This window comes from Acanthochromis polyacanthus, chromosome 16 (assembly GCF_021347895.1).
Source record: "Acanthochromis polyacanthus isolate Apoly-LR-REF ecotype Palm Island chromosome 16, KAUST_Apoly_ChrSc, whole genome shotgun sequence".
Taxonomy (NCBI): Eukaryota; Metazoa; Chordata; class Actinopteri; family Pomacentridae; genus Acanthochromis; species Acanthochromis polyacanthus.
Window position 1 is genome coordinate 8,425,623 of NC_067128.1, and position 24,488 is coordinate 8,450,110.

The 24,488-nt window shown below is 43.6% G+C and overlaps 2 protein-coding genes across 2 annotated transcripts; both read right to left on the reverse strand.

Annotated features, from left to right (window-relative positions):
* Positions 1 to 76: 76 nt before the first annotated feature.
* xkr5a (XK related 5a) lies at positions 77 to 6,051 on the reverse strand. The gene is made up of 7 exons (XM_022189400.2): positions 5,795 to 6,051; positions 4,520 to 4,703; positions 4,090 to 4,274; positions 3,778 to 3,990; positions 3,244 to 3,413; positions 2,882 to 2,993; positions 77 to 2,277 (listed from the first exon to the last, which is right to left on the reverse strand). Exons 1-7 carry the CDS (start codon positions 5,925 to 5,927, stop codon positions 1,334 to 1,336), a joined length of 1,941 nt encoding a protein of 646 aa, XP_022045092.1. The 5' UTR covers positions 5,928 to 6,051; the 3' UTR covers positions 77 to 1,333.
* Positions 6,052 to 7,931: 1,880 nt separating this feature from the next.
* On the reverse strand, positions 7,932 to 16,359 carry prdm1c (PR domain containing 1c, with ZNF domain). The gene is made up of 7 exons (XM_022189402.2): positions 16,213 to 16,359; positions 14,503 to 14,754; positions 13,082 to 13,201; positions 11,893 to 12,145; positions 9,570 to 10,555; positions 9,285 to 9,413; positions 7,932 to 8,906 (listed from the first exon to the last, which is right to left on the reverse strand). Exons 1-7 carry the CDS (start codon positions 16,237 to 16,239, stop codon positions 8,349 to 8,351), a joined length of 2,325 nt encoding a protein of 774 aa, XP_022045094.1. The 5' UTR covers positions 16,240 to 16,359; the 3' UTR covers positions 7,932 to 8,348.
* Positions 16,360 to 24,488: the final 8,129 nt, after the last annotated feature.

The following is a 24,488-nucleotide window of genomic DNA, read 5'->3' on the forward strand; positions in this document are numbered from 1 at the left end:
AAGTTCACAACCACCAGATTTACCTATTTATCCGTGCAAAGACTCAATTTGCTTTACATGAAAAAATAACACACACTTATTTGCTCCACTCAACCCAACGTGTAGGCTATTTATTGCTTATTATAAGCCACCAGTGGCCGTGAACTCCACAGTTCAAAATGTCATATAGGCAGTCACCTGGGTGCAAGAGAAAAACCCAGCATCAGTTCATTACTTTGTTCATGGATTTCATCCCAGTTTTACACAACAGTAATGAGCAAAACTGCATTTGTCCCCCCCGGCAATAGCAAATCAAGAACACATAAAAAAAGTCACCACAAATATCTCATAAGCAATTTGTTACACAACAGACATTTGAAAGTTTTCTGAAGTCAGTGCCTGAGACATTATTATTTTCCCCCCAGCATGATGTAAATTCCAAAAAACACTTCAGCAATTACATGGTCAACATGTAAATAAAGTTAAAACATCAAATCTCGCACAGTTTTTTCCCAGGTTGATGCACTAACCCTGCTCAAAGCAGTGCCAGCAGTTCACATTATACAAAAATACAGTTTATTCTCCCAAAGAGATCAGGGATTTGCGTTTGTCTTTTTTAAATGGGAATAAATAAATAAAAAATCACAGCATCACAGCAACAGATATATGATACAGAAGACATTTGTGCTTTTAATAAGCCAAAAAGCTCTGGCTTACACTGAGATGGTTAATATTCAGAGGTCAGACACTCCAGCCCCTGTGAGATCTAGGGATATTTTCTCTATTGTCATAGCTGCTGGCAAATAGTAACATGGATCAGCGGTCTGAGTATGTGTTGAAGAGCATCAGCTGTTTGATATCACGAAGCAGCTGCATATTCCTAATGATCGTTATTATGCAATTACAATCTGGCAGACGTAGTGTTCATGTTGTTGCACTGTGTAATTCTTGAGGCTTACTCATTGCTGCCAAGAGAGTTGAAAATATTCAACGTCAGGTCGACGGCGTGTCTGAGCTCCATACACCATCCTTGTGGCCAATTGGCTCTTTTCTCCATGTCTAATGACCACAACCCTGAATGCTTCACCTCCATGTATCCAGCATTTGGGCAAAGCAATGCTTTTTATCAAACAGATTATCATTTGAGAAGAGTACAAGTTAGCTTAGGATATTACAAAATTGTTGCATACACTGTGCCCCACAGTGTATTCATTATATAGACGTAAAGAGGTGAAACTACTGCCAGCTTTCTCATCCTACAACACTGAGCAGATGAAAAAGCAGCCTCCCAAAAAGCTGGTGTGCCCCTTTAATGTTGAATAAGTTGCTGTTCCCTGATTCTGCCATGAGAAAACTAGAAGTTATCGTCATCCTCTCTTTGGGACATTATGAGCTGCCTCCTTGGGCCTGTCAGATGAGGGACACTGGAGGGGGAGTCCAACGCTCCGGAGTCCAGTTTCGGAGTTGAAGTGCAACGTGGGCCGACTCGTCCTAGGAGTCCACGGACGTCTCTGTGAAGGGCTGGATCACTAGGGATGGAGTTGAGGCGGACCCCCTGCTCCAGACCACCAATGTCCCGGTCCAAACGGGGGTTACTTCCGCTGCTGGGAGACTGGGGATCGGCGCTGAAGTATAAGGTTGAACTTGATTCTGTAGGGCAGAAATATGGCTCCGGACTGTCTCCAAACACGGATTTACCCTCTGGCGAGCTGCGTTTAAAATCTGATGTGGGGGACTCCATCGGGCTCTCCATTTCCAGACTGCTATCTTCTTCAGGCTGCTCAGTTGATGTGGGCTCGCTTACACTCTGGAACTCATCTTTGCAGTCTGAGAGGGGTGCCAGGCCCTTCCCCTGGGACTCAGAGGTAGAGATGCCCTCACAGCTGCCTCCAGCCGTAATAGTCATTCCTTCATTACTTTTAAACTCTTGGTTGTACTCCTCCATGTCCAGTATGGCCGCTGCTCCGCCTGCCCCGTACGCCCTGTTGATTTTACCGAGGTCTCCTGTTTTGAGGGCCAGACGGATCAAGAGCCAGTGGTGGTGGTAGCAAGGGCAGGAGGTGTTCGGTCGGCCGCCACAGTTCCCTGGGTGCTCCAGCAGAGAACCAGCCACGCCTGAGAGGGAGAAGCTGCCGTGGTTTGGAAAGGAGGGCGCTGGCAGACTTTTGTCCCCGAGAGAGAAGGAGGACTCTCCTTGTTCGATGCAAGTGCTGCCCATGTGGTTGTGGTGTGTTCCCTGGGAGATTTCTGTGGACTTGGGATGGAGGAAGCGGTAGTACAGGACCAGAGAGGTAGCACCTAGGAAGGACAGGGAGTAGTTGATTTGGACCAAAGTCCCAGACACACCTCATATATATATATATTCCAAATCACAATGAAGGGCTACAGCTAAGAACACTGTGTCCACCTTGGCTCTGCCTGAATTAAATTCTGATGTTGAGTGTTAATTTGACAAGTGCAGCAAGTACACCTGAAAAAAATCAGAATTTAGTTTGCTTTTGTATGCAGCGATCCTAAACTGTCATTTGTTCCATTAGTGCCATTTGAGAGATATTTATTTACCGTCATGCTCAACTATATCAAAAATAACGAAAAAAGTAGAATATTAAGTATGTTATGTTGTAACAACAGTCATTTTTCATCACATTTCTAATTATATTTGTACTATCGCTATATAACAAATTGCACTTACAGAGAAGTTACTATTCATAATGCAGTGAGACTGTTCACTGTGTTGCCTGACTCTGAGCTTGTTTTAACCTTTGCGAATCCCCACTGGGGTTTTAATACCCAGAAATCACAGAAACTATTAGACAGTTTGACAATATTTAAACAGCTAAGACAAATCTGCTCCCATGCAAAAAAGGTGCAGATAGCGCCTAAAAAAAAAAAAAAGACTTACCGAGGAGAAAGCTGCACAGCACAGTGGTGGGAAGGGTCATGCTGTCCCACGATGCTTCGCTCAGGAAGTCGGAGGCGGCCAGCAGCAGGGTGGCGTTCTCCACAAGCATGAACTGAAGGAGGGGAGAAGGTCACACCATCAGTCATCTGTGGACAGCTTTACGTCACTGTAAGCTAAGGACACAGAGGTGAGGATGACAATGCAAACTTGTGTATGTATATCTGTGCATGCCTCTCTGTGTGCAAGTTGATGAGACAAAGCCGTACATGGAATACAAAACAACACATGGAAGACAGCCACCAGGACCAAACAGCAGAGAAACAGTCTGAGGGTCAATAATCCCATTTGAAGCCACGTCTTACTGCATAAAAACTGGCCATGCGGAAGCGCGAGGGTCCATCTTTGACATTCAGGAAGAGGAAGACATGGACAAGCCCCATGATGCCATTAAAGGCACGCCAACACCAGGGACCAGTGCAGATGTCAGGCTGCTGTGATACCAGCCAGAAGGAGGCCGTGAGCCAGTGAAAACCTGGAGGTCAACATAAAAATAGACTAGAAGGTGCAAGCGCAATAGAGGATCCATGGACAGTGTATCAGGTTGATGCAGAGGAACAGCTCAAAATCTGGACCAAGAGGACATGCTGCAGTGCTTGGAGGATAATCACATGACCCGTTAAGTCATTTTTTAAAAACATTTCTAAATTCTAAATCATGAGGAGGATAAGTAACTCTGCTTGGATTAGTCACTGAGCTTCATACACCTTTAATTGCATCTGTGCATTATGGTACTAAGCCGCATTAACTTATTACGCTTTCATCGCACACTTTTTCCGCATTTCCAACGTGCAAGCAACACGAAAGCACCCGAGCAGCTTGCCTTTCCCTTTACTCACCTGCTACTCCACAGACCCACCAGTTAAAGACCCTGGCAAAGAACATGAGGCAGGTCACCCTGGCACCCAGCATCCCTGCCCTCCACACCAGCTGGCACAGCAGGGCTGCTGGAGGCATGGCCAGGTGGCCCGGGCGAATCAGACAGCAGGCTCGGCTGTACAGCACCAGGGCCCAGGAAATGGACAGCACACATAAACCACAGCAATAGGCCACTGGGGGTGAAACAGAGGCAAAGCGTATCTCTTATTCAGGCATTGTTTACGCTGATGAAACACAAGAGACAGTACCAGTTCTTCTCAAGGTGAGTTTACCTGGTGACATGATGCCCACGTCAGTAGACACCACGACGTACGCCTGCAGCAGGCTCTGAGGCAGCGTAAGGACCAGGGCCTCCAGGAGCCAAAGGGCAGCAACATCTGCCTGCTGCATGACAGCCGCTCCGAGCTCTGCCACCGAGCCCTGCATGCGCAACACACACCTCATGCAATCCCACAACCTGTCAGAAGAGGGCGACAGAGACAAACACCACAGCAGCGACACAATGTAACCTCCTCGACAAGGTTTCAATGACAGAAGGATGTGACTGCGATTTTTTCTGAGTACCTTGACAGAAAATACGCTGCCAAATGTGCTTGTTGTGTTTGTCCACTACAAATGCACGTTGGATTAAATTCTTACATATTCTGAATGTTTAACTGAGCCACATATTGCACAAAATAACTGGTGTTGCAGAGATCTTACCTCTTGAAGATGCCCAAGTGTAGTATGTGTATGACAGAGAGGTAACATCGCCTGCCATCGCCATCATCATAGTACCATTTCACACTTAAAAGCTGGACTGCTGTCCCCGGTAGAAAGAGGCCGAGAGTGAGGCCCGCCCACTGCGTCTCTTCATTCCAAAGGTAAAACCCTATACAGTAGATAACTGACACACATGCACAAATGACAAACAAAGACATGCACATGCAAGCTGACATAAGTATTTGGTGTTTTTGTTTTGTGACTGTCAGATATAGTCTGAGTTATCATGCAGTTATATAGTATTTGCAGGAATATATGCAGGATATGCAGAAATGAAAGAGAACATATCTGTCCTCTTGAACTGCCCTTTAATTTAAGGGAAAGCTGTTGTGCTAGGGTCATTCAAGCCCCGCCAAGAAGATGAAGACACCAAAACACCTTGAGCACAACCTTCCATTATCTGTGAGTTACATAAGACAGATTTGTGCAGCTCTGAAAACACTGTCTTGTCAATGACCCAAACGTGCATGATTGCACTGAACATGTTTTTCGTCCCGTGCACAGGCCGAGTGAGGTGTGGAGTCCCAGGGGCAGTGCAGTATTTTTATCTTCTGGGAATGGGATACCTGATGAAGACAAAGTCACACTTTGTGCACATCCTGTCATCGCTCTGGTGTCCTGACCTTGCCCCATTGATCTGCTTAGTCAGGGAATCATAACACTGTGCTGCTCAGTGTTTTCAATACAGACTCCAGATGTGCATTATCGACAATACCGAAGCAGTGATAATACCAACTTGAAGGATAATAATGATCTAATATTTTAATGTGCTTTGGGGGGTGAATGCAAGAGAAATCTAATAGCAAAACATTATTCTTATTTATTGTCATGATTATAATTAAGGTCACGAGTTTAACATCATCAATCTTGGGCTGTGTGACCCAACTGAATGACCCCTGGAGGACTTGGTCCCAGATTGACCAACCCAGCAGGGCTGACCAATACCAGTCCTTCACTGCTGTGCGTTTACAGATCAGCTACCAGCTCATTAGTAACCGCTGAGCTACAGCATCAGCGTCTGAATGGTATTTCTAACCTGAACTGCTGCTGAATAAGCACAACGCAAAGCATCATGGCTGAGTAAAAGCATTTCCCATTCATTCTATGTTACTAAAACACTTCACTTCTCTGTTTTCCCCTCATGAATTGTATTTCCAGCGTTTACATTAGCTAGCTAGCAGCACCGCTAGCTCCGGGAATTCTATGCCCACTTACGAGCGCTCCGTTCGGCCACGATAACCAGAGCCGAGGCGCCGAGCAGCATCGCCTGGCACCACGCTATCCAGCACCCGCTCCGCCGGGCCGCCGACGGCATCCTGCGGACCACCGCTCCAGCAGCGTTTATCATGATGCGAACCGGGGAGAGAGAGAACAGACCGGTGACATTATCCCGGGCATCCTTCAGCCCGGACACATCCGCTGCCTGCTTCTTCTTCTGCGGCTTCTTCTCCCGCTGCCTCCCTCTGTCAAAATACCTGACGTCACTGGGTGCGTTAAAGGGGTATCAGGTCCAACAAGGACTGTACCACTGTTTAACTGCACTACAGACTGTACACATACTGTGTAACTGTAGTACAAACTTTACACATGCTGTGTAACTGTAGTACAAACTGTACACATGCTGTTTAACTGTACTACAGACTGTACACATGCTGTTTAACTGTACTACAGACTGTGCACATACTGTGTACATGTACCACAGACTGTATATCTTCTGTGTAACTGTACACAGCTCCCTCCGGTGTAGAAACCAGAGGCATTGTTAGGCTCTCAGGCCATGAATATAAAATGTGACACTGTGCTGACGGCTAACTAAGGTCAACCCACCTTCTTTCTGTGCTTCACCCATGTTCCATATTAATATCACAGTGGCTGCAGGCGAGCTAGACCAGTGGTTCTCTGAGTGTGGGCCTTGGGATAAGTCTAATTTATTCTGATTTACGCAACTGTAATCACACATAAATACTTGCTGTTGTTCTTTTTTTTTTTTAATAAAATGCATTTTATTTAATTGTAGTTTGGATGAAGAACCTTTTAAGTAGTCCAGGAGAAGAGATCCAGCTGCTGGTGTGAAAAAAAAATCTTCACCTACAAAGTTCCATCACACAATACCTCAAATAAATAGCTATTTACAATCAGAGCAAATCTGCCATTCGTGTTACTGATAAAACATGGAAAATTATGTCCATCTACAATACAATAAAATATTTAGGCAACACAATGCAAAAGGAATCACAGAAAAATGTGCTTTATAGCTACTTGGCTACCTGTTGCTATAGTTTGTGATTTAATATAATGACTAGCAAGGCCACATTCTTTGTGTAAGATCAGACTTTCACAAGCAGTAAACTAATATCTCACATTTTTTTGATCAACTATATATTTTGAAAAGGCTTTAACACATGATCAGAATGATTAATGGCTACTTTTTTTATAATCCTCAGTTTGCATCCCAGGCTATTAATTGGAAGAAAAACCCAATAAAGATAAATTAAATAAAACAACAATATTCTTTGCTCCCTCTGGCTATTTATTGTCTTAATAGAAATGTATCACACTTATTTAGCCACTTATTGCTCTTATTTTGAAATTCCTCCTATCCAGATAGGCCAGAGGTCATGTCACAGCATTGCAAAAATCGCTTTTGACACCTGCTGGACTATTCTTCTTTCATTTCTTTTTCTCTCCACGCAGGAGAAGTTCCAGAGCAGCTGGTCGACACCCTGTGATCTGATCAGTGACTTCTCACCAGCGAGGAGGAAGCGAGTCGCTCTGTAGCTGTCTCATCAACGCGTAGCCACTTTGAGCCTTTTGCCACCTGACACTCATGTAAGTTGTAATGAGATCACAGAGGGATAACACTACAGAAAGTCACACGGCCTGTCTGTCCTTCTGCCACAGTGTGTTGGAATATATTAATGTTTCATATCAGTGCAGCATTAATAACCTTTAAGATGTATTGTAACTGAATGTATTAATTCTTTCCCAGTTACAAGAACTGGTGCTCAGAAATGACATAAGCAATTACAAGTGTTTCTGTATTCTTATATAGCGGTACAAACTGTGGAGTCATCTGTTGTGGGTGATTTGTGTACCAGCTGATTTATATTGAAACTAGAAAATGGATACATAATCAAAATTAGCAGCAGAATCTTATTGCTGATGCAAATAATTTTGCTGTGCGTGTTTTGAGTTTTTTTTTTCAGGGTGAAAGGTTGGTACTTGTCGCTGGTGAATATTCCAGGACTCATAACAGGATGTTTATCTACATCATCAACACAAGCCGAGTACATACTCTATATACAAACAGCTGAGGTTTCCCTGGTGCTGAGCTCACTTACACTACACAGTCATGCTTGTACAGTAATCGTCACTTTAATCAGGAGACATAAATACGTACACCTACACAAACAGAAACACTCAGTCTCACGCAGTGAAACCACAAAAGAAGTCTTATTACGCATAACCCGTTTAGTTGTTCCATCAGTGTGTCCCAGAAATACGAAACAAATATCAGAAAAAGAAATACCACAAGTATGTGTTATAGATTAAAGTTAGCAACTTAATAAATTAACAAATACATTAAATCAATGAAGTGACTGGTTCCAGGCCTTGCTGGGAAAGTCTTGATTCTTCACAAGCTGCAGTCTCTGTAGCATGTAGGCGAGGCAGTCCGTGATTGAGATAAGGCTTTACTTCAAATAGGGCAGTAAGAGACAGCTGCTGAGCTGACCTGTAAGGATTATATGAATGGATTAGCAGGGCTCTCTTAGGGCTCTGATACGCAGCCTGACTCCAGTTTGATGCTAGTTGGATGCAGAGGTACAGGGCTGTCATGATGCAGCTCAACACCAGAACGCACCTTTGCAGATTTGTGGACGATCAGCTCGGTCTCCTCTCTGGCACCATCATGGTGGCCTGAGACATGACTCTCTATTTGCTGTATGAGATCAAAAATACTCCCCTTGTCCATCACCACCTCTGCAGCCATGGCCTCGAGCTGCTCCGCTGCCTCACTCATGTCGAACCCCTCGATCTCAGTGTTGACTTTGTGCAGCTCCTCCGGCGAGTGTCTGTGGGAGGCTGAGGGCGACAGAGGGCAGAAGCCCTGGAGGTGCACTTGCAGGCTGCAGTAGTGGAGATAGGCACAAGGGCAGTGAGGGCAGCGGTGAGGTCGCTCACCACTGTGGAGGCGTTTGTGGAGCTTGAGGTGGATGAACTGAGTAAAGCGGGCCGGGCAGAGCTTGCACTGGTAAGGCCTCTCACCAGAGTGCAGCCTCTGGTGGGTCTTCAGGTTACTAGTGCTGCTGAATCTCTTATGGCACACCTGTGTCAGAACAGAGCGGAGGAGGATGTGTTAATTAGTCATTTTCTGGTCTGTCATAATTGCTGGTTGCTGTTTTGTACAAACATGTAGACGTACATTGTAAAAAAAAATCCTTAATATACTAATTATGCATCCATTTTCTTTTCAATAATAGAAATATCTGGAAAATAATGCTATTCCTTCTGATTTTAGTGCAGTAAATATAGTAATTTTACAGTGAAATGCTCTAAAGAATGAATCACTATTTGTACAAATGTTGCTTTTCGATGTGGACGTTATTTACAGCTTATAATTTATAGTGTAATTTTGAATCTTTATGCTAAGCTAACAGTATTTTTCCAGAATGTAGAATTATTTCTTTAACATTTGGAGCTTTACCTTGCATTCATGAGGCTTCTCGCCTGTGTGAACCAAATAGTGTTTCTGCAGATGCGCCAGCTGAGTGAAGTTCTTGTTGCAGGTTTGACACCTAAAGGGACGCTCGCCACTGTGTACTCGCAGATGGACCTGAGGACAAGATGTCAGACATTAAAAGTTACATTTATTCTGTTAAACTCAAGAAAGCACAGCAACAGGCAACTTCTAACGTTCTACAGTCACTTTGTATGGCTGCACACTAGAATTTTCTTCCATTTTGCTTTAATGTGATGAAGAGGAACTAACCTTGAGGTTGGACAGCTGCCCAAAGACCTTTCCACAGATGTTGCACTCATACCGGATCTTTCCGTTCTGCCTGGTGAGAGGGTAGGACAAGGTCTTGTAGCCAATGATCTGCCCTTCTCGTTTGGTTTTCCTGAGGTCCATTGGGTCCTCAGTATTGTTCTGAGTGGCAGAGGTAGGTTTGGAGGGGAGGCAGTTTGAGGAGGCAGCCATGCCCACAGGCGGCGAGCATCCTCCAGGTGCAAGAGAGGGCAGCGCTCTGCGGAGCTCAGTCACCATGGAAGAGGCACTGGATGTGGAAGGTACAGTGAGGTCTGTGGGAATGTTGCTGGGAGGTTTGAAATCTCTGAGGTCACTGGGAGGATGTCTGAGGTAGTTTGTCTTTTTGGATATGAGGTCCTTTCTGTCTTTGTGCTCATGGGTTGGTGAAAGAATGAGGTCTGGTTTGGACGGTGGAAGTGTTGAGTCTTTGCAGCCATTGGCTAAGGGATGTAGAAAGTGTGCATAGTTGTCAAAAGGCGGCAAATGAGACGAGAGGGTCAAACGAGGTTTCAGTCGGTCGCTGTAGAACGGGTACGAGTGAGGTAGAAGGCCGAGTGAGTAGTGAGGCAGCAGATAAGGGCCGTGCCTCAGAGCGGGATGAATGTGATCAGGCACCGAGGGTTCCTGGTAAGGTTTGGCAACAACAGGGCTTTGACTGTGCTGAAAAGTGAAGCGCAAACTCGAGGGGACACTTAGTGCTGGCCTTTTGGCGGCTGGAGGGTTGCAGGAGGGCAGAGGCGGTAGATGTGCATATCTGTGAGCATGCAGAGACTCTGAGGGTGGGTAGACAACATGGGGACACAAGGGAAAAACTGCTGAGACATTGGTCTGAGACAAAGGACTGTCCAAACGCCTGGGCCGTGCAGACAGGGATGTGGAGGGCTCGTCTCGAAGGATTTCAGAGACGCTGTGTCCTCGTTTCCCTGTGGTCTTCTCTCGAGTCTGTTCTGTGAGACAAAAAAAACAATGCAGAAAAAATAACATCAGACACAAGAGAAATCAGCATACAATAGGTGTAACAGTACCATCCTTCAACTGATTGAAACATATAGCCATGACTTTAAGGTGATTGCGTACATTCTTAGTAGAAATCACTGTTTAAAGAATTTATTTTAATCCAACTACTTCCTCCAAGTGTGTTTTCACCAGCTTGTCTGTGCCTCCCAAACCCCTCCACTCTGTGAAAGTGGACACCAGAAGTTAGACAATGGGGGTCTGATCAGGATACAGATAGCATAAAGGACAGGCAGTGGATACAGTGTGTTATTTGCATTAGAGGCCCGCTCAGTTGTAAGTGCAACACAGGATACAGGATACAAGGAACAAATTTTGATCCTAAGCAGACTCCTAAACCACAGATTCCAATATTTATAAGCCACAACACGATAACTTTCCTCTAAATAGTATTTATTTTCCTCTAAGTTCTGGACATCTGGATCCATATCTGTCAAATCTGACCAAATCCTTCCACATTAGGAAGTCGTTAGGAGAGATTCTGTTTTACTGACTTAGATCAGAACAAACAAAAGGACTCAAGCTGACAAACAGAAGAACACAAAACACAGTGATATGCATGTATGTCCCTTCTACTCTTGGACACAGCATAGAAAACAGCAAGCCTTATCTTTTGTTCACTCCTGCTACCCTCACCCCAGCCCTGCGAGGACAGCTCTCTGCAAACAAACACTCAGTGAGATATCAATCTGTCAGCGAGTCACCTTGTCAGGAAGTTCAAGTAGTCACTGGAGCACTTCCTACCTCTCTTCCCTCTTAAGAGCCAAATAAATAAGAGGAGTCGTGCCAGATTGCCATCAGCACCTCCAGCAGCTTCTTGTATAAATGAGTATTTTGCTGCGTGCATGTGGCCTCCCTGCTAACATGCACACTCTGTGTGTTTGTGAATGAAAGCCAAATGTTTGGAGTGTGAATGAGCTGCCAGAGTTAAAAAAAAAAGAAAGAAAGAAAGGAAAAAAAGGGGGGAAACGTCAGCTGAAATCCTGAAATTGGGCTCCAATTACTGTGGTACTGTGGCTGCACCTGGAGACAGCCCCTCTCTGCTTTCAGGACTCCACTATCCTCCTTTGTGTCATGCTTTTAACAAAGGACCTCTGGGTGTGACTGAGTAACTTCTTAAACACCCACACAAAGAGTGTGTCAGTCGGCGCTTTTGACTTCACAATGACAGTGCATACCAGATATGTCTCAAAGCGTGGGCACGGGGATGGTTTCTGTTAACTTCGGCGACACTCGGTTAAAACTAAATGGACAAAACCAGCACACTCACCAGTATTATCAATAGCCAATTGCCCCAGTGGAGGGTAGTTGCAGCGCTGGGCAAACTCAGAGCAGTACCACACCAGCAGCTCCTGTCCTGGCTGAAGGGGCTTCACGGTGTAGAAGAAGATGTCCAAGCCGCTCTGGCAGGCAACCAGGTTCTGCTCGGCCACGTTGCATGCTGGGTTGACGTAACGCATCCAGTTGCTCTGCTCTTCTTTTAAACCGTCCAGGATGTGGTGTAAGCGCCCCTCTGAGAAGACCTGTAGTGTGACAGCAGCAGAATACATAAATAGATGAGCGATAATTCAGTTAATGATGACGCACCAACACATCTGAAACCATGAGGTCACAGTTTCCTGACACCTTTATGGTAAATACTGTATGTTCTGTCAGTTGAGATGGCTCATTGCTGCCTGTCAGTCACCTAAAGTTGTGAAACTAGCATAGATTTCACAATATGACTGAATAGTAGTATTGTTATGTTACTCATTACTGTTATCTGTCCCGGCTTTTAGATCTATAAATGTGTTCTTTATGCTCTCTGAACTTTTGAAGCTGTGCCGTGGCTTGAGTCACAGCTATAATATTACCAGATCGTCTGTGTTATGGCTGTTGCAAGTTTTGGTTGGGGTTGCATGATTTCAAGATTGCTGACTCCACACTGTCGCATTACACAGAAGTGTGTGTGTGTGTGTGTGTGTGTGTGTGTGTGTGTGTGTACGTGTGTGTAATGGAAGATGCCCTTGTGCTGTTGATTTGTAACACAACAGCTCTCAGTCTCAAAGCCACTTCCTCGCTTAGTCAATGTGAGAGTTTGTGAGTCTGGAGAAGTGCGGACATGTGCATGGTGTGTTTACTGGCAGTGATACCACTACTGAGCGAAGCGGGGAGAGAAGAGAAGCGCTGCGTCACTGAAACCAAACAGCTGTGTGTGAGTGTGACCTCAGACTGCCGTGCACGGAATTGGCAAATGTACGTACGGTGCATAAAAAATTTAAAACATCGAGAGACGTTTAACGGTCCCCGTGGACTGGCAGGCACTTTCACAGGATGTCAGACATTGACCACAGCCACTAAGGCCACAGCCGCAACAGCGTCTCCATCTGGAGATACAGGATGTCAACGGTTTTGAAACGCACAGTTTGTTTTTTTAAATTTTGCACACAAATCCAGAGCGTCACATGCAGCTAACTCACCCTCCAAAAGTACTTTCTGTTCGCGTCTTTCAGCAGAGTTTCGTTGGTGTAGGTCTCCCCCACCAAAGGGCCAAAACGTGTCCCCTTAGGAATCAACTCCTTGCTGGTAACCCCAAGCACCTGTTCAACAAACAGGACACAGACTCATGAAACAACAGAGTAGCTCCACAAATTGGAGGTCTGAGCAAGCAGCCGGATGCACTCTGAGCTGGAAAACATAATTAGAGGGATGAGAATCCAGGGAATACAGTTGTCCTTATCTGCTCCTCCATCTTCTCTTGGTGATTAACCAACAGAATCAGGTCAATTCACCTTTTCACTGGAGAAAAGGAAATAACCATTCAAGCACGTTTGTTCTGATTGCTATATATTGGCTGTCCTGACAAATTCTCATGAGAGCAAAATTTTGTAAAGGCTGTGACAGAATGTGCTCCTTCCTTCACACGCTGAATATTTCATAAGACCAATCACCCCAGTTATCTTTAGTTTCTCCTCCATATTAAAATTTCACCACAACTCTTGTTCTGCTACCTGCAGGTGTGAAACTCACCCCTCTGTCTCAAGCCTCCAGAGTGGATAAGGTGTCATAGTCACACCCCAAACCGGTTAACGGCGCCTTGAGCTCCGTGTTGAAAAAGCAAAAAAAAAAAAAAAACAAGGCCCTAAAGCAACGGTAATGTATTCTCTCTTTCATCTTGGAGCAATACAAGCACAGCATATACAGCTTGAGCAGCCATGCTTCACTTTACAGTTCCTCTCCAGTTTGGTTTTGCTCTTAGCTTTGGCTCCATTTGAGGTGCCCTTGTGTCACAGATGACTGTAAGATGTCCTGTTCTTAAGTGTCAACCTCTCCAGATTCCAGACTTGTCTTGTTGGAAGGTCAAAGTTGTAATTTGGGTATTTTGCTACTTTGAAAGAGAAAAGACTCTTGTGTGAGGAAATGTAAAATTTCTCTTCATATATAGTCCTCTTTTATTCTACATTTATCAAACTATGTCTGATTTCCTCAATGATTTAACTGCTTTGCATTTAAATTCAGAGGATTGTTTATGGTGTCACAAACCTTCTGGGTCCCAGTTTCTCAGTTTTACTTTATGGTATAATTTTCTGCTTGGACAAAAGGGGATGGGAATCTAAGATAGCTACTAATCACAGCGCCCTCGGGCTGAGTGCTGAGGGGCTCGGCTATTGTCTCAACACACACATAGCAGAGAGGAAAGGCTCAAATTAGACAACAACATGTCAAATACTTCCTGCCTGAGAATGGATGAGTAGATGGAAGGATGTTGGGGTGACGCAAGGAGTCAGCTGTTGCCAGAAACTTGAACAATAACTGCATGTACCTACTTTGATGTATTTAATCTTTCTTGCTCTTAATATTCTTGCATTAAACGCACATGAACACTGGAGGTCTTGTGTACCTCTGCTGAGTCGTGGCGGTGCTTCAGGGCCAGGTTTCTGGGTAAGGATCTCTCAGCTCGCGTCCTGCTGTTGTTTTCGGGTTCCTCGTCCAAAGGTTGGTCCTTCACGATGTAAGTGCACTTTTCCTCAAAGTCGGCCTCGCTCCATGAGGTCATGTCTACGTCCTGCGTCGATGATTCAGTGGTGATCCCCGAGCTCTGGGGTGATGTTTCTGAGGTTAACATGGCTGTGGTGCAGTCACAGGAGTAGGCCTACAGAAAAGACAGATAACGCAGGGAAATACGCACTTGAGTATCATTTTGAGCATATTGTAAAAATCAGGCAATTCGGCAGCGTCTAATTACTCAGCGATGACACATTTTTCCTTTCATCGTTTTCGCTTTTGTCAGAATTTAAGGGGGAAAAACACTGACAGTACAAACAACAGATGGAGTAGGAAGTCAGGATTTGAATGGAGCTAAAATTAGGTGTGAAGTGTGCCTTATGAGACAGCGGCAAGTTGGGGGATGTTGAGGATGAAGAATCTGACTTTCCCATCGACTGCTACTACCGGACAAACAAACTTCAAAGTGGAACCTTCGTGCTTGCTGCCCCATTGGCCCCACTGTCCCATACATCCTGTGACTCTCCGAATCGCAACAACGAGGCTATAAGGGAGGTTCCTGTGCACGTCAGCCCCCGGAGCAGGACCACTTTCACGAGGAAACCAACACTCCCAGTGAATCGACCAGACTTCCTCTGAACTGACTCGAGACTTGGCTCTTGGCCAGGTTTAAACGCTCTTTCTCTTTCTTTCTGCAGGTTACTCACTGTCTCTCCCTTCCTTCTCAGAAAGATTGTTGTCAGAGATCTCTGCCCTGACAAAGGCAGAGAGCCCCGACAGATGGGATGAAAGCTGTGAAACAGAGAAGATTGAAAAAAGAAGATCTAGGAAGTCCTCTGATTAAAAGACAATGCTCAGATGTGCTGTTTCGCAGCGTCTTCTTTTTTCGGCTCATCAGCTTGTCTCTGAGATAGTGGCTGATAAGCACTGTGCTGGGTAATATTTGGTAAGCGCTCATGTGACTTACCTTCCCTCCTGATGAGAGATTAAACTCAACTCAAAACTTGCATCAAACTGAAACCTGAGTGAATGATTGTGAGGCACATAATTTAAAAAAATTGGCACAGTCACACAAATCTTTAAGTAGGAAGCTCAAAGACCATCAAGTGGTCATTCGGCTTATGATTTTAAAGAAAAGTTGTGATAATTGAGCAGAAATGTTGCATTTTAACATAGATCTACATCTGCAGCAAATTCGATGCAATAACAGTGGAGTTGTCAACTCATTCTCAGCGATTAAAAAAAAGGAAATGCAAATAAAAGTGCAGAGAGATGAGATTTATGGACGACGTTTCACCCTATTTTTTCTCTGAAGTCTTTCACCACAGCTGACTCGGAATGACTGTCACAAGAGTGACAGCTCACTCTGAAACCAATGAACCCAGTGACACAGCAGAAAATATATTCTGAAAAATCAAGACATGAGTCAAAAGCGCACAGCTGGGACTCGTGGGACAACATGTAAGACTCTAGAAAGCACACTTTACCTTAGTTTGACATGCGTAGGGGGACAGTGGTTTTATGCAGAAGAGAAATCAAGCAGTGAGAAAATCTAACACTCTTTTCTTATCAATAAGATGATCTGAGATAAATGTTGTACACTTACTGTGAAGCCTTGAGAGGAACCACACATAGGGCAGGTTTTCTGTGCCCTCCCTGAGCTGGAGTGTCTTTGAGCAACCAGTGTCTGTTCTCTGTTTCTTGTCTCGGCCGACCTCAGTCTGTTGTGTACCTGACTGTGACTGACTGACTGACTGACTGCGCAACTGAACACTCGAGGGTGCGAGTCTTCTCTTACGGGGGAGGAGAGAAGGTGTGCGTCTCTGACAGAGTAAGAGAGAGAGAAAGATACACTCCCTTTTCCTCTCGTGCTCCCTCCCCCCTCCACTTCTTTGCCCCATGACTCCTCTTTGGACAGTGTTTGTGTGTGTGTCACTCCCTTGGCCCGGGGCAAGAGGTTTTCTCCAGAAGGGGTAGGAGGGGGGGATTTAGCAGTGCCTGTCACACAGCTATGTCCGGATCACCCAAATGCATCTTCATTTTCTGACAGTGTGGGTGAGAGGGATGCATACCTGTGCTGTGTTCGGAAGTCAGGCAGAGGAGATGAGGTCATTTTTATACGTGTTTAGTGTGGAGTGAGACTGGGAAAAGTTGAACCAGAATTTATATATTTAATGTGTCAAAGGCAGTCTCATAGGATTAACTGTGCACATAAATGACACAGCATCAAAAACATCCTGAAATAAAAACTTAAAGCTCTCTATCTTCTGTAGCAGTCTTTGAAAAAGAACTCTAATTTCCCCACATTTGAAGCAAAAACTAATAATTCTCACTCATTTCTGTTATTCTCTGTAACTTAATTAGACAGTTTGGCTTAAATGCAGTCAGTAAGGTGACACTCCTTCAATATGAAGAAATGTAATATCCACATTTTCGCCACAGCAACAGCTGCGAGCAGAAGTGTTTCCACTCTATGAGTTACTTGTATGACTCTCTAACACAGGCACTTGCTGATTCTGAGCTTTAGGAAACTAAACATTTGAAAACTAAAAAAGTTCTGGACAACGTTTAGTTTGTGGAGTCAAAATCATAGTTTTAAGTGATCATTAGGGCATCGTAACCAAAGACACATTGGATTCCAGTCAAGACTATTCAGGATTCATTTTTTAAAAATGATCTTTCACTGTGTTTTCCTGCACTTTGCTTCCTTTTTTCTTCTGCTTATACCCTTTTTTCAGAGATTTGATCACTTCTGACCCAAATAACACAACTTAGCCACATTCTTATCTTAAATCAAGGTTTTATTGTACTTTAATTTTGGTTCTGCTTCCATTCTGCTTCAATTTTAAACCTACTACATACAAGTTGCAGCAACATGAAGCTGTGCTAGTCTTTATAAGCTGACCTAATGACAAATAAATGGCTGAAACAGTGCTAAGGGTGTGTTGTGGTTGTATTCAAGTGTCCCTCTGTGCTACCCAGCAGGGGTTGAGGTACAGAATGTGTCATTACTCAGATTTACTGTAAGTTTATCTGTAGCCCAGCTTTTTCCCACTCCCCCAGTCTCCTCTCCTCTTGTTCCTTTCTCCAAAAGCAACATTTGATTTGGCAGTCTGCCAGCCAGCTTAGGAATTGTATGAATTTTCAGACTCGTCCTACACGTGCTCGACACACGACAAACAGCAGCTCTATACTCCTGTCCTTGGTGTGATCTTCATTCATTGGCTTCTTAACATTGTTCTCGGCAATTTTCTCCCATTAAAGGGAAGTTCATATTGCACTGCACTGTCAGGTGGATTGTGTTCCTCATGAGGCTCCTCTTCATTTTTGTGGTGTTTTGCCCGTCTCTTCGAACTTCCTGTCCCACTCACCACACCTGACCAAGCTACTAATTACGACTGCTGACATGAGCCACCATGTAATTTAAAATCCACTTCTCGCTCACTGTTTCGCTCTTTCTCTTTGCCTTCAGTCATCTCATTCATCACCTTCTATTCAGCTCTCCTCGGCTCCACCTCCTCCTCTTCCTCTCGAATGCCTCTCTATCTGGACCTTCCCTTCGCTACGTCTATTACTCATACAGTGTGAGTAGAAAAACAACACAGAGCCCAGGGGATATCTGTGTGGTTATTTGGAAGTTGGTTCAGAAATTTGAAATGACATCTTTAGAATCGAGAGGTTTATAGAAACGTGAAAATGTCAAAAATGTAGTGCGAGGAAAAACAAGAATAACAAGCTCGTACATGGTTGGTTTTGTTTGTTTTATTGCCGCGCCGTGGAAGGTGACAGAAGAGAAAGGCGTCCTGCAACACTTTCTGTACATGATGTGAAAACACGTCCACAGAAACAGGCCCACACCCAGACTTTTGCTGATCATCAGCCTCTGTGGAAATTACATTATGTGAGTAAATGCTGAGAGGACACGGGGTGAAGGTATGTTCAGACAGAAAGTGAGGCAAATCTTCTGCTTACATCATGTGCATGAAGGTGGCCTTGTTGTGGGAAAAATGGGATCTAACTGCATGTTTGCATTGAGTTTGTATGCGATTGCACTACCTCTAAAGTTTGCTTCTCTGTGAACATAGTAAGACAGTAACAGCAGAAGAAGAGACAATTACATTATCAGGGAACTGACTCAGAAATATAAGTTAAAACATTAGCCAAAAAATCACTAAATAGAGCAGACTAAAGAAAGCTGGATCAGCAAAACACTTGAGTTTAGCTACAGTGGCTATAAATTCAACTTATTCATAGCAGAATATAACGTAAGTTGTATTTCTTCTTTCAAAAATAACATCTTTTAAATACTTGGTTCAGGTAAATTAGACTCCAGAGTTACCCAGCTACGCAAACACCTTGCTTTTATTTGTCCACATTTTGATATCCTACATTTGTCTCCTAATGTCTACCTCCACTGCAATATCATGGATGTAAGTTAGGTTTCCTGTTGTACACATGTAAAAATTCAGTTTGTTAACTAGCAGGGTTTTTTTTAATATAATTTTTTCATTATGAACAGTTCTTTTAGAGGTTCTTTCTGTCTCTTAAAAAAAAAAGAGTCCAGAAGAAAAATACTAATGTAGTATCTTGTATATTGTCCCAAAAACTACTTTTTTTTTCTCGAGAAAAATATGTTTTAAAATGTAATTTTTCAATGCTGTGACCTCACATTCAAAACTCACATCCACTATTTTGGTCAAAACACCTTGAAACCTTTGCAAAAATTAATATATGCAAACAAATACAAATTTCTGTGGTTAGAAAGCACTAAAGATAAGTGAAAAATGGGGCTTTTTTTTTGTATTTTGCAATCATTTTTAAAGAAAAGAGAGATTTGCATTTTAGTGGCAACCTCGTAGACAGTACAGTTAATCAACAGTAAACTTTCACGACCTGGAATACAGAAATCTGCCGGTACATCAGGCTGAGAAAGCCCTTGGGGGGGGGGGGGGGGGGGGGGGGGGGGGGGGGGGGGGGGGGGGGGGGGGGGGGGGGGGGGGGGGGGGGGGGGGGGGGGGGGGGGGGGGGGGGGGGGAGGGGGGGGGGGGGGGGGGGGGGGGGGGGGGGGCTTTAAAATGGCATTGGTGATTTTCAGACTCTGCAATTTCCATGCTGGAGCCCTTACCTGCCTTGGGTCGTTTCTCGCACAGGACCGGGTGACACTGCCTTCCCTGTCGCCTCCCCCAAGGATGAGGACAATGATCTTGGCAGAAATGGCTGCGACTGAGCCCACTTTATGACCCATTACAGCTGAAATGCTGACGCGGCCTCCACCCCTGCTTTCTTAAGGTTTTTATGGCCGACTCAAGGAGAAATTTTTTGAATTCTATCTTGTTGTCACAGTCCCCTGCTCTCACCTGTGTCGCCCTCCTTTCTCCCCCCTGCCATGCTACGCTGTTATCAGCCTGTCAGCCTCTCCGTCCATTTTCATGTTCCTCTGAGTGATTTCCTTCCCCTTACATTACCCTGCACTCTATTCAGCTTGTGGCTGAGAAATCAATCATGGCGCACGTGCATTTCTTCCAGCTCTTTGACAGTTTGATTGAGGTCAGATATGCTTTATTGACACCACAGAGGAACTTAATGAATGCGTTTATAACAGAAAAGTCTCTCTCCGTCTTTTTTCTCTTCTTCACTTATCCACTTCAGGTGTAAATGTGAATGAACGTCAGCGCCACGCCACAGTCACCACCCACGCCACCTCGTCCACCAACCATCTCTCTTCATTGCTGCATGATCTCCTGTTTGACAAGCCGAGGTTATTATCATGGTTTGGGGCCAAGAGGAATGCTACTGCGCTTCGCAACAGATGTCTTTTCAAATCCTGACAAACCACCCACAGAGAATGAGGAGAAAAGAGTAGCACTATGCTCAGCTGACCCACAATAGATCTTTCTAACCTGTGATTGATGTATAACGTCCAACACTGACAGTACACAGCAGCGCATGTGTGCGAACAGTGGAAGCAACACCTGGGTTTTTTACAAGTTAGGTGCTCACTAGCATGGACAGTATTTCCAGGGAGGCACAAAAATAGTGAATTTTAAAGAAACTATTGGCACGTAAAGCTAAAACAAAATCACTGTTATTCTAATGTCTACAAATACAGTCATGTCTGTCATCTGTAATATATTCCTTATTGGAGTTTGGTCTCAATTTGTAGGAAATCAGACTCGATTTTGTTTTAATGCATTCTTCAAACGATACATGTAGTGTGTAAAGGAGATGAATTCCACAAGGAAGGAATTTAGCCATCTCTGCTAAAGACAGGGGCTGCACAGTGACTTGGTGATTAGCACTGTCGCCTTGCAGCTAGAAGATCCACGGTTCTTGTACCAGCCTAGGCCTGGGATCTTTCTGCATGGAGTTTGCATGTTCTGTAGGTGCACGTGTGGGTTTTCTCCGGGTACTCCAGTTTCCTCCTACAGTCTAAAAACATGCTGAGGTTAATTGGTCACTCTAAATAGTTTGTACGTGTGAATTTGAGTGTGCTTGTTTGTCTCTCTCTGTCGCCCTCAGTCAGCTGGGATAGACTCCAGCCCTATTGAAGATGGGTATAGATACTGGATGAATATTAAGGGCAGTCCTGTTGACAAGTCGAGATGAATTGAAGTGAAAATTAAATGTATCCCAGTCAGGAACAAAGGTAAGTTGCAACAGCACTTTGAATTTTTTTTTTCGCTTTTTCTCCTGCTTGGACCACTTTTGTTTGCACACCGCTTATGTTTGCTCTTTCTGTCATTTTGTCATGTAAAATCTGCAGACTGAACAATGGTGAACTGTGTTTATGTGCCCTGAAACCAACATTTTAAACACATGTGGCACACAGTGGTTTTATTTAAACCAACCGGAGCACTGCAGGTTTGATTTCAAAGCTTTCCAAGTATGGAAAACATCTTGAGATTTATTAAAACATATTACCACCGCTGCCACCAGAACTAAGCCTAAAAACACATTTTTGGGCCCTGGGCCTACTTTCATTCAGTCCCCATATGGCAAAAGTTCCAGCATTTCCTAATGAGGCTGGGATCCAAGGCAAGATAAGGTAAGGCAACATAAGATTAACTTTATTGATCCCTGAGGGCCAGGCATGCCAGAGGGGAAACTGAGTCATTACAGGAGCAAAGCATGGAGGTGTAGGAGGGAGGACAGAGTGAAAGAGGAGAAAAGTTGGTATATTAGGGAGAATGCCCTGCAATCAACATTCTTAAGTTCAAGCTCCCAGCAAGTAAAAGCAGGGAAGTAGTGGAGCTAGCACTGAAGCAGTCATGCTCAAGGACACTTCAAACATGACTTAATTCTGTTGAAAGGCATTGTTTTTATTTGCAATGTTGCAATTTCTCTCAAAAGCCCAAACTTTAAATGTGTATAAAGGTGGCTGCTGCATATAAACGCATTCCAGTTAATTCTAATTCTGTGTTTTGAGTAAGTAGGATGTTGACTGTGGAAAAGCAGCTATGAGTATAACGTCTGATTTGGGTCCACCCCTGTGACAAACCCTGAAACCCACTTCATGCTGCCATTGATCAGATGTGCAGATCTGAGCTTCCTTCTCAAACTATTTCCTTTTGTCATTATTAAAACAACCACTTCCAACCCATTTTGTGTGTTTGTGTGTTCACAGAGAAAAGTCTGAAATGTTTGCTAGGTTAGCGTCCCACATGTTCTTTGGCTCGGCTAAAGCTAACTCTCTCCAACTTCTGGATCTCTTGAGTTGCTTGTTGTTCAAATATCTTGCTAGTGGTGCTGAAGCTCAGAAAGTCTGAGATGTTTGTTCAATGTAAGCTCATTCTCAAGTCTTATCTGAACTATGTCCTCTTTTGTTTGAACTTTCCCTAAATTTAGGAGTTAATGACAGAGCAGCACATCCAGACTCAGTCTCATTTATGTAGAGATTAAACTTCAGTGTCATTCATTGATGTTAAAGTGCAGTTTTTCACGTTTGTTGCACATGCTCCCGACCAAACCAGTCCAGGTGGAAGAAGATGTGAAGAGAAAGCTCCAAAGGATGAACATCACACATTTATGTCCTTTTATTAGACATTGTCATGCAAAAGCTGAATTTCCCTTTAATGATGTTCAAATCTTTGAGTGTTTTGTTGATGTTTGGTTTCTAAATGTTTTTTGATACTCGGCTCCAAAGATTAAAACCTTCTACGGCTCAAAAGCTGCAACAGTTTACACATTATCAACTATCTTTCTGATAAACTAAGATAGTTTTTTAAAGATGGTTTTTATGACAGTAAACTGAATATATTTGGGTTTGGCATGTTATAAACCAAAACAAGAAATGAATTACTGGAAAAATCAAACAGATTAATGGACAAAGAAAATGTGTTTTCCAACATATATGGCTGAATTACTCCAACATTACAAGAGACTTGAGGCTTTGTAGAACTGTTCCAGAAAACCTCACTAAACCACATGGAGGGGCCTCAAGATAGTCGTCCAAATGAAATCGTACAAAAACCAAACTAGCACAATCCAAACACTAAAGTCTCCTGCAGCCTACCAGAGAACCTCTTTAAACAGAGAATCAGGACAGGAACTCTTACCTTCTGGACAACCAACTTTGGTTCACAAACAAGAACACAGAATCATCTTTCTTCTGACTCTGACAAGAGCAGGACAAAGTTTCCCAGTTATGTGGTCGCATATACTATTATTTAAATTATATAATGTTATGTTTTACGCAACAATGACACACAATTAATTGATTTGATAATTAACTTGAACGGTGATTTGCAAAGTTCAAGAAAGTCCGTATCCATTTCCTCGGCCTCATTTGTCGTTTTGAACTGCGAGCTTTAGTGAAAAAGTTTTCAATTTCTGCACATTCGGCTGCGTCTGTTTCCAGAGCTTTCCTCTTTTTAATTCTTGCCTTCTCCACACCATCCTTGCTCTTCCTGTTTTCATCTTTCAAACACCTCTGACCGTGTGCACGGACGTGTTACGTCACGGTGCGTGTGCAAAAAAAAAAAAGAGCTGCCAGTGGAGGCGGCCCAGGAACAGAGGCAGCAACAGATTGATCAACCTAGAGCCATGACTGAACACCGGACCTCGCGCCCAAACATCAGACCGGCCCACCAGGAATTGTCCCGGTCCTCCCAATTAGTCACCCCGGGCCTTATGTTAAGCGACAACACTGCTTGATTTCACAATTTGACATCTATATTCAGCTTTTTAGGATACGCTAATTCTATCTTAACAATCCCAAATGACTTCATAGTTGTGTAAAGAACTGCACAACTTTTAGTTTTTGGCAGAATCTGGTTGGAGCAAATGATACATTTTTGCCAAATACGTATATGTACAAATTTAATTCAAATGTAGAATAAGTGAATTTGTTAAAATATGATGATTTTAGCTGAGATTTGTTTCATTTTTATGAATAAAGATGCATCATAGGTGGATTGTTGAAGGACTGTCTGCAAGTTGTTTTTATTGTCTGTTTTTACAATGTCTGGCTCTGACAGATGGTGCAATTTTAGCGATTAAAAAAAAAATAGGACACGCCTGCGAAACTCACGGAAGGGTTTTGGGGTTCACAGAATTAAGAGATAAAATCTAAAGCTTGAAAGTTTGTACAAGTTATTCACAGTATCTCAATTTAAGCAGCAAGCTTTTATTTTGACAGTTATTCTAACAGGGTGAAAGCTCAGAACTGAGGATATTTTGCACAGTTTTATGAGGGGGATTATAAAGAAACATGCTAAATATGTGGCATTTGTCATATTTTCATATTCAGATTCTTGTTTGTCATATTTACTCATATCTGTCATATTTTCATATGCGATTTTGCCTCGTGGTAGTGTTTTCGTACTGGGTGTATCAACAAAAGGCCACTGTGGATTTTGAATTATTCATCATTTATTATTAGTG